General features: G+C 36.4%; 1 protein-coding gene across 2 annotated transcripts in view; it reads right to left on the bottom strand.

The window, feature by feature from the left end:
- Positions 1 to 3,278: 3,278 nt before the first annotated feature.
- Positions 3,279 to 10,664, bottom strand: part of LOC123556287 (sodium/glucose cotransporter 4-like) — a 13,422-nt gene continuing 6,036 nt past the window's right edge. For both annotated transcript variants that reach the window (XM_053542516.1, XM_053542515.1), the window contains 9 exons: positions 10,027 to 10,131; positions 9,237 to 9,342; positions 9,002 to 9,082; positions 8,288 to 8,502; positions 7,637 to 7,772; positions 6,630 to 6,949; positions 5,752 to 5,973; positions 5,282 to 5,411; positions 3,279 to 3,915 (listed from right to left, as the gene is read on the bottom strand). In XM_053542516.1, the coding sequence (XP_053398491.1) occupies positions 3,710 to 3,915; positions 5,282 to 5,411; positions 5,752 to 5,973; positions 6,630 to 6,949; positions 7,637 to 7,772; positions 8,288 to 8,502; positions 9,002 to 9,082; positions 9,237 to 9,342; positions 10,027 to 10,131 (1,521 nt within the window). In that variant the 3' untranslated portion in view covers positions 3,279 to 3,709. The remainder of the gene's footprint in view (positions 3,916 to 5,281; positions 5,412 to 5,751; positions 5,974 to 6,629; positions 6,950 to 7,636; positions 7,773 to 8,287; positions 8,503 to 9,001; positions 9,083 to 9,236; positions 9,343 to 10,026; positions 10,132 to 10,664) is intronic.

Genomic DNA, 10,664 nt, shown 5'->3' with positions numbered 1-10,664 from the left:
TTACAACGCCAGCGTTACAGATTCGATTCCCAGTGACAAGTGTTCAGTGCTGGGTGATTAACTTAAATTGGTACTGTTTCCAGCAGTATCGACTGAATGCTGGGGAGTTAACCATGACACCTGTCGTGGGCTCGGCTGAAAATAAACTGTTCCATCCATTCCAAGGTGGGGACTTTCACCACCCCCGTTTAAACAAGAAACTTTTTTAATGTTTTTGAAAAACCTTAAACTTGTTGGATATAGCGCTTTACGGAAGTGTAATCGTTAAAATCAAAGTTTCATGAATCATGACGCCCTTAACAATACATACATTTACACAATATATGCTGCTAAGATAAACTGATGACTTGCTAGCTACTTATTTGCTTATATACATTTCAATACTTTTTTTTTTGGTAAACCTAATATTGTTATCCTTTTTGCGATACTTGAACATCTTTCTCCACCCTGTTGACTCGACCTGAATATAAATGTTCCCATGTTTGGCGTTTCATTTACGCTCGCATCGCTCAAATCTACATGTCTTTTTCATATGTCATAGAAATTTATAAACTGGTACAGGAATGCAATATAATATTCCTCCATCATCATTCAGAGTGTATTTTAGCTCACCTATAAACTATGTTCCGACTGAAGCAATGGTAAAGGCGGATGCTAGAATGTCCGTCGTCCATCACCTGTAATTCAACTGATTGCCCTCTACTTCAACTGACACAACTGGCCAGACTTCTCTAGTATCCTGGCATAGACTTCTCTAGTATCCTGGCATAGACTTCTTTCAATTCCGTACCGAAATGATTCCACTTATTTACTTTCAGGGACCGCTAGAAGAAAAATGCAAAAAAATGAAACAACTTTTCTGATGTCTGCTGCATCCTTGTGTAGCAGCGTCCTGGTGCCAGCAGAGAGATTTAAATTTGTCTTACATATGACTTACCATCTCCTACGTAGGACTTAGTATCTCCTACGTAGGACATAGTGGTACTAACTCCAACGTAGGAGATACTAAATCCTACGTAGGAGATAGTAAGTCGTTCGTAAGACAAATTTAAATCTCTCTGCTGGCACCAGGACACTTGCCATAGACATATCTCAATGTATTTCAAATGGGTAAACATTGGACCCTTTTATGTGCTGTCAGAGTTAGAAATAGAAAAATAAACGATTAAAAACCGCCTGATGGATCTTCACCACACTTTGTGTGTAGCAGCCTTGTATAGACCCCTCTCAAAATTAATTAAATTCCGCCGGATCGCATGGGCTAGAAAATAGAGAAAATATCTTTAAACTTCGATCGTCTTCATCTCATGTACCGCTGGATGGGTCTTTTGTAGCATATTTTCGTGGATCTGTCTAATTTGTTCTACAGTTCTCGGTTGGCCTCTTTATTTGCGTCCTGAGTAAAAATACAAATAAACACCCTCTTGACAACTTCTTTTTATGAATTATTAATGGATCTTCACTAACATTAATGGGTTCGCGTGGCCCCTTTTAAGGAGCGCAAGAACTATATATATATATATATATATATATATATATATATATATATATATATATATATATATATATATATATATATATATATATATATATATATATATATATAAATGGAAATCTTCACTCACTTCGACTGTAGCATCCCTGGAGTTATCTCAGGTATTACTGTTCGACAGCACTTAGAGATCGTTAGAACTTCTACAGGAATAAGACAAGGGCGATGTTGTGTGGAGTATAATACTCTCGAAGCGCTGTGTCTACCATGTTTGAGAGTCATAGCTCAGAGTATTCTGAAGTTCTAGGACAGAAACTTAATTGCAGACAGATAAATGGATGACTAGCATCATCACATAGTAGGTCCATCTGATCACTTCACATGACAGTTACCATGCGCCCGTGATGTTCCTTTCTTGTAACTAAATCTCTGACTCTCTAACCACTCTGTCTGCCCATGAGCAGTATGCTTGTCAAGTTCGACGATTGTATAGGTCAAGTTATTCTCAAATACCGAGCGGAAAATGTTTTTGTACTAAACATCACTGTGACCTTGATCTTTGACCTACTGAATTCGAAATAAATAGAATTCATCCCATGTTCATGGGCAATGTACGTGACTGGTAAGAGGATCAACCAGTTGTCAAGGTATTGCGCGGAAACAGTTTTTTTGTACTAACACACGCTGACATCAAATTAACACTCGCTGACATCAAATTAACACTCGCTGACATCAAATTAATACAGCAGAAACGACTAAAGACTTTGGTGCTAACGTTTATTGTAATCTTGACCTCATGCACTAAAGATAATGGGCATCTAATGCCCATGATCAATGTGCATATTACGTTAGAGGATCCTAGGTCAAAGCATTCTTAAGTTATTTAGCGGAGACGAATTTTTGTATTTCTGGCGTATAAGCACTTTATAAGATCTATAAAAAGATCATTTTGAAGCATATTTTGCATCCAGGTATCAGACTCGGTCGTTCATGAGAAAAAATGAAACTTAAAACAACTTCTTTTCATGAAATGCTTGATGGATCTTCGCCAAACTTGGTCAGAAGCAGCGTCTCAAGTGTATGCAAATAGTTCTGAAACTAACTTATTACAGAATGATCTGTTTTATGCTAAACAAAATTGATGCATTTTCATAATACAGTGTGTCATGCCATATATTTATGATCAAAAGGTCAAGGTCAGGTGAGCATCTTTAGAACTATCATGACCGTCTTGTATCTTTTTAAATAATCAATCTGTTTTCTCTTTTAAAATGATTGTAGTAAATCGAGCACATGTCTCATGGAAATAATGAATACATTACTTAAAAATTAAATACTTTCAAGTCCAAGTCAACATATCCCATTCAGAATTTTGTTGAATAAGGACCAATATGATTCCAAATATCATGGGGGTTTTCAGACCCCTTGAATACAAAGAACAGCATTCTAACAAATCTAGATTTTTTTTAAAAAATTGTCAAAAGAATAAAATAGTACACAGTTCCGCTCTGGTTCTCAGTCCATAACAGAAGGAAACTATACTTGCTCTGCATTGTCGTAAATATTTATCACGTGACTGTGCAGTCTGTCCCAGGTTTAATTTAAAACAAGCCGCACATGTTCTTTACGTTCCAGAACACTACTCTTTTTCACGCCATTGGAGAACTTTCTGAGTAAGGGAATATATTCTATGCCACTCATAGATAGTTTTGTTCATTCTGCATGTTGTATTTTTGTGTTTACATTTCAGACAGCCTTTCGTTTGAATAAAATAAAGTATTAAAACTGAATATATTTTCATTTATTTCATATAAAATTGACCTCTTGCAAACCTCACCTAGCTGCAGCGCAAATTAATTCTGAAACAATAAGAAGCCTTACATGTATATTATAACAAAACTGACAAATTGATATATCAAATGATCTAACAAATGTGATGTTTACAAGGCTATAATGACCGTATAATGCTGAAATGCAAAGTAATGAATATATGATTATATAAGACAATGACATCGTTCCGGAAAACAACAGTATTCTGATTTCATTTGCATCTTTTGTACATACAAAAGCGCACGATATCTTACTGCAGTGAATGCACGCATACCAGTACAAATTCACATTATGTATTCTCATGATATGTTATTTCAGTTGTCTCTACTAGTGTACATTAAAACGCACATGATATGTTTAAGTCTCGTTTTGGAATGTAATGTTGAATCAGCCAAAATATACTAGCAAAAATGCAGTTATAGTTCCGACTGCTATTGCAGCTACATTGAGAACTCTTCCCCATTTAGCATTGTGCTCTAATGACGTCAACTTCCGGCGTATTTCTGCCTTCTCCTCAGGTGATATATATTTCTCCGGTTGGTCAGTGGTGCCACATAGCCAGTTTCTGAAATACCTCGAGCAGTTCGCCATACCTAGAAACAAAATAAGTAAAACCGAGTTGGAACAAGAGCTGTCACTATTAGTGACAACTGCCCCCGAGCATTTATGCCAAGTAATTTTAATTCATCGACGGCAGAGTTATGGACCGGACAAGAAACATACCCTGTTGACCTTTAACCTCTAAGTGTGACATTGACCTTTGAGCTAGGGGTCTGGATCTTGCGAATGACACATCGTCTCATTATGGTGAATGGTAGATTTATGGACCGGATATGAAACAAACCCTGTTAACCTTTGACTTTTAAGTCTGACCTTGACCTTGGAGGTAGGGGACTGGGTCTTGCGCAAGACACATCATCTCATTATGGTAGACATTTATGCAAAGTTATTTCAAAATCCCTTCATGGATGGCAAAGGTATGGACCGGACACGAAACAGACCTTGTCAACTTTTGAACTCTAAGTGTGACCTTGACCTTGGAGCATGTATGCCAAGGTATTTCAAAATCCGTTCATGGGTGGCAGAGTTATGGACCGGACACAAAACAGACCCTGTTTTAACGTTTGACCTCCAAATGAGACCTTGACCTTGGAGCTAGGGACCTGGGTCTTACGCATGACACGTCGTCTAATTATGGTAAACATTTATGCCAAGTTATTTCAAAGTCCCTTTATGGATGGCAGAGTTATAGCCCGGTCAAGAATTTTCACGTGACGCACAGACGGACAGTCGATTTTGATATGCCAACCTTCGGGGGCATAATAAAAGTATCACGAACAAATGACTTGTACATTATGTCGTAACTGGTATATTTAAACCACTTAGAAAGATAACATGAAAATACCTGCACAAATGCAAAAAGAAAAAACGGGCTATATAAACGTGTTATGTTTCATCTTGATTTTTTTTATCTACGGTTGTTTGTATTACTGTACACCAAATCTATCTTCATTGATATTCTGTTTCACTAAAATATTTTAACAGATTTTGTCTAATTTATTATTTCGTGCAATATAATTACATGAAGACCTGCCAGGAGTATTTTGCAAAACGCATCTGAAATCAAATCAAGCTTTGTTTTGTCGGGTTTAACGCCGCACCGAAACAATTATAGGTCATATGGCGACTTTCCAGCTTTGATGATGGAGGAAGACCTCCGTGCATTATTTCATTACAAGCGAGCACTTGGGTAAAACAATCGACCTTCCGTACAGCTGGATGGCTTCCTCACATGAAGAATTCAACGCCCCGAGTAAGGCTCGAACCCACAACGATGAGGGGAATGTGATTTGAAGTTAACCACTTGACCATGGAGGCTCCCCTCAAATTAAAGCCTGTTGAACTAGAAATTAAATAACAGTGCATGGCAGGAGATTATAGAAAACGAAACAATTTTACCGGATTTCTTGCCAATATCAGGTTCCTGTATTTCCATGGTATTTGGATGCGAAGCTTCCTCTTCCTCTTCATCATCGGTAAGTTCCGGTTCCGGTATAGCGTGACGTGTCCACCACGTGACACGATAAAGCTTCAATTTGAAAAGAATTTTATGTAAGGGCAATCTAGCCGATAAAAAGTACACAAACGAAAATTTCTCATTAAGACGTGAAGACTGCTATGATAACAAGAAATAGGATTTACTACTAGTTTATACATCAAATCACTTAGATTTTTTTCAGGTTTATGTAAAATATCTTACAATTGTCTGAAGATGCTGTTAGATTATAGATCTATATGCACATACATAATTTCAACGCTAGACAATGAAACACTAACTGTAATAAGGTATTTACTTAAAAATGGACGAATCTGCTCTCATTGTTTAGTATTTGACAAAAGATAAAACTGTATGTGAAAACAAATTTTACCTTTCTCTCTGGCCTTGGTTTTGTAAACAGACTGATTACAACCATTGCTATTGTGCTCACACCTGCCAAGATGATTGCAAAATGCAGGAAGTCCACTTTAGCTACAATCGGAAATCTCTTGTCTTCTTCTCCGCTCCCACAATATGGTGCAGAAATGGCAAAGTCCAAGCCCATCCGTATCAAACCAACAACTAGCCCAACCATTATTCCCCAGAATGCACCCTATATATTTTACAAATGGAAATAGTTATTGAGAAATGAAAAAGTATTTCAGATTGTTGATTTTTCAGATTGTTGATTTGTTTTCTACACATTTTGAAATGTTCTAAGATATTATCAGGTTCTTTCACTGGTGGTAGGTGCGGATGGGAATATCCGGCTCGAGGGTAACTGTTTTGGCGGTAACGAGGCTGTGCCGAGTTACAACTTAAACAGTTGCCCGAGAGGCGGATTTTTCCATCTACACCTACCATCAGTGATTGAATCTTTTTCTTGCATGCCATATTTAACAAAATTAATAATAGTAAAATTAAATTCAAACAAATAATTTTCTAATAGCACTTTTTTCTTATTGTAGAGTATTAATTTTTAAAGCGCGGGAACTTTACGTCCACAAACAAGTTTAGTAATAGTTCCGGTTTTGTTTTATCTTCTACTGTGAAACGCACTAAATGGAGAAATATGCTATAAGGAAAAAAGAAAAATTATCAAGGTATTTAATTTTTATCCCGTTTTACGTAAAACATAAAATTATTACTACACAAATCTATGAAATTCCTCCAATGAATTTCAGGATATAGGTCTATGTAAGTACGCACAAAATCTTTGTTCTATGTAAGAACAATTTCAATCAATAATTCAAAGATATGCAAATATACCTGTTCCGTCATTCTTTTCCAGAAGAATCCCAACAGGAATATCATACACAAGGGAACCACCAAATAAGACCTGACAGCCTGTAAGTAGAACCATAGGATCCCGCCCTGTGACTGCTGTAGGACTGGCAACCAGAGAATACTCACTCCAATCAGTACTAAAATAGTAACACGGCCAACGATCATTAATTCTGTTTCTTTGGCTTTCTTGCGGAACAGGGTCCATATATCTAAGGTCACGATTGAGCTTGCACTGTTGAATATCGATGTCAGCGAGCTCATCAGAGCGGCCAGTAACGCCGCCAACATCAGCCCTCGAACACCTGAAAGAAGTGACAGCTTTTCGTTAAGAGGATCGTTGGAAAATGCCAAATGTCTTCTTTCCAATCCATGTTGTACATTTGTCTTTTTTTCAATTAAAGTGCTTGCTGAATATGCGCCAGATGTCTCCTTTTGACAGATGTTTTCATTTTTAGTTTGAAGAACGACACATTCTTACGTTGATTGTTTCTAATTTACTATCACCAGGATAACTAAATCGCCAGGGGTACTCAAAATAGATTTCATTTTTAAGACCCTCCCACCATTAAAAAGCAAGCTAATTAATTTCGAGGTAACGATTATCATAGCAAAAATAAGATGCTGGGAAAAACTATTTATTTATATAATTTATACGATGGCTAATTTATCATAAAAAACTAAAATCTCGAAAACAGCAACACACACCTGCGGGTAAAAGTCGAAGAACGAGCAGCGGATATGCCAAATTATAACATCCGGCTTTGTTCTGACAAAACCTGTCACATTCATCAGGACTAGCACATGCAATATCGTCTGGAATAGGAAGAAAGACGAAGACCCATTAGGAACAGCCACAGAATACAATCCATTAAGTATGAAATCCTTTATACGCCGCTTGTCGGAAAACTAATTTCATATGCTTAATGAATATTTATTAAAATGTTACTATAGTCTCTGCAAACTCGCAGTTTCAGTAATTTATATCTTACCTGTATAAAGAATTCTGCTGACCATTCCGGGAATTATAAAAAGAAGAAATCCAAAAAGTTTGAGAAAAGCTGCTAGGAGAGATCCAGCTTTGGCGTGACCAAGGTTCTTGGCGGAAAGACACCTCTGAACGATTACCTGGAAAAAATGAATAACATAACTTGCAAAATGAAATTTGTTTCAGTTTTACTAAATGTTGAATAGCTACACGTGTTTCTTTTTTCTCGGAGTATCATTAAGCGGTGACATTCCGCAATTACAAGTGTTAAAACCCGTCCCTTAAACCAATATTCAAACAAAGTTCGGACCTTTGCATTGTCAAATGTCTATATCTTTATTTGTATAAAAAAACATACTGATCATTCAAGGAATTGTAAAAACTTAAGTTCAAAAAGCTAACGGTTCAAGGTAAACAATTGTGCATTCTATGACTTGACTTTCATATTTTCCCTTCTATTTCATAATGTCAATATTTTTAATCTTCGCAGAATGAAAGCGCTAACTCCGCTTGTCAAAATCCTCTAGAATGTCATGCATTTTTCAGTACTACTTTCGTCAGTATTATTATTGGTAAAGGTATGAGCTGAAAATGAAAATGATCATCCTTTGTTGCTGCTAACTGCTTTTTGTTTGTGTTTACCGATGGAACTCACCTGATCTTGACACCAAGTAAACAAACCCAGTGTGGTCAAACCGAAGAGAGCTCCTGGCCATGGAATATCACCTGTTGTAGCACTTCTCCATATGTGGAAGGCATCCTCCCTCGGCATCCCGCACTGGTACAGTGTCTGGTTGTACAAGGTATAGTTTGTGGCCGCCTGAGGGTAACGTACAAGTAGACCGTTCCAGCCTCCTATCTCTATTAGTGCTGAAGAAAATGAATTATAATTTGAAATGTAAACAAAAGACTGTATGCGTCAGAGCTGATGTTTTATGTATATGACAGACGCTAACAAGTTAATGTTCATTATTTGAGACTTAGCTGAGTAAGAATTAAATAACAAAAAGAAAGACCCCGGTTGCTTTTTATTAAGCAATAATGCAGTACTTGCACCTCTATAGGAGGGAGAGAATACTATGACAATTATTTCGCACTAAATCGTTTTGTACGTGCAAGCAATTTTTAAAAGCTTTTGGAAAAGCGTTCAACTGATACAGAGACAGTTTCCTAAAAGTAGTCTCCGGATCAAGGTTGGCGTGAGCGCTTATGCTCTTTCAAGAAACATCTTTGACATATGCTTACTGTGCGACTATCGTAAGTTTCATAAGTAGTTGAAGGGGTTCAATGTTTATAACACTGTATTAGAAATCACCATATGAACTTTAATTGCTTTGATTTTGTGTAGATAATAAGAAAATTAACTTACACATGGATGTTACAACTGTCGCACCGGCTATAAGTACAACAGTTTGTAGAGTATCTGTATAAATGACGGACGCAAGCCCACCTGAAATAAAATAAAATGTCATGGCAACACCGATTCCCTGCTATTGTTTTGTTTTGTACAAGAGTTTCCTAGTTTGATGCAAAATGCAGTGAGAGTATAGCTGTGTTCGTCTCTTTTCTTCTATTCCAACTCCGGTAAAATAAATTCCTCTTACCTGCGATTGTATAGACTGCAGTGACTGCTAGAATGACGAACACACATAGGTACATGTTCCAGCCGAGCAGTTGTTGCATGAAAATAGCACCTGAATATATTTCTGCCTGAAAATATAGGCAGCTATAGCAATACCATTCATTTTGTAACGGGCATGACGTTACATAATTTGCGGTGAAAAGGGACAATTACAAATGATATCTTAATGTCGTCCCACACACCAAAGTAATCACTTTTTAAAGCCCACTTTCTTCCGTTTCTTTCATTTCTCTTGCCAACAGGCATATTATGCCCTGTTATGCAGAGCTCTTTTACCTTAAATAATATCATGTTTCCACTGTATGCGTTCGATATTGACTGAGTTTATTTGCTTCGGCCTTGCAACCTTGATGTTATTTATAGTTTTATTTAATGTAAGCACAGACGCTGCATTTGGAGTATGTTGAACACAGATAAAAATATATATCAATGACGATAGATAAACTACGTCTGCATCCCGACAAATATTGTCTCATTCAAAAACTTGCGGGCGTGAAATATAATTAACGGATTGACAAGATATAAAAGAACTTGTTTTTGTAGTTAGATTTCCAGCCATTTTTTAAAAATAAATTTGAAACATTTCGGTATAAAAATGCTTTTATAGAAATCAGTCATGAAATCTTTAGAATATTTTTCAATAGTGCAAGTATTATGCAAAAGGTACAAAACAAATGCTTATTAATATAAGTTTTACTGATATGTTATGTCAAGTGTACTGAACAAATGTAATACCGATATAAATGTATTACCGATATATTATGCAAAATGTACTCAACAAGGGAAAGCACCGAGCAGTAAAGACGTATTCGCTTTCCACCAAACCTCTTTCGGAGATACTCTGGCATTGTGTAAGCCTGAAACAACATACAAAGTATGAACTAACTTTACTGCTTTATTGTTATATTTGTATTATTATATACACTCATTGTATGGTATTCCGGTCAAAAGTCAAAACTATTGCCCTTCTGACCTTGGACAAATAATTTTGAATATTGTCCAGCAGGCCATTCAATAAGCGTTTTATTACATCAGAAATTAATTCACATAGTGTTATTTTTAAATGTTTCATTTACCAGCCTAGTAAACATATGTTAGATATAGGCTGGTCTTGTAGCACAAACTACGGACCGTCAATTCATTAAGGAATCGTGTAATAAATAACAATATTGTATGTATAAAGTAAATTGTATGTATAAAGTAAATTCTAGATAGATATAATTGCGATGTCGTGCTCGTTCGGGTATGCGATACCTGTAGGATTTCATTCTATATGTCTGCATAATTCTGAATAAAAGTTATCCATACACAGTCAAAAGTTACTTTTAACCAATATCTGAAGTTATAAATGCGTAGATTTACGCTAGAAGGCATATCTTATCATTTTATA

This window comes from Mercenaria mercenaria, chromosome 5 (genome assembly GCF_021730395.1).
Source record: "Mercenaria mercenaria strain notata chromosome 5, MADL_Memer_1, whole genome shotgun sequence".
NCBI classification, from domain to species: Eukaryota; Metazoa; Mollusca; class Bivalvia; order Venerida; family Veneridae; genus Mercenaria; species Mercenaria mercenaria.
Note: the sequence above shows the minus strand (reverse complement) of the source record. Positions and strands in the feature narration are given on the sequence as shown.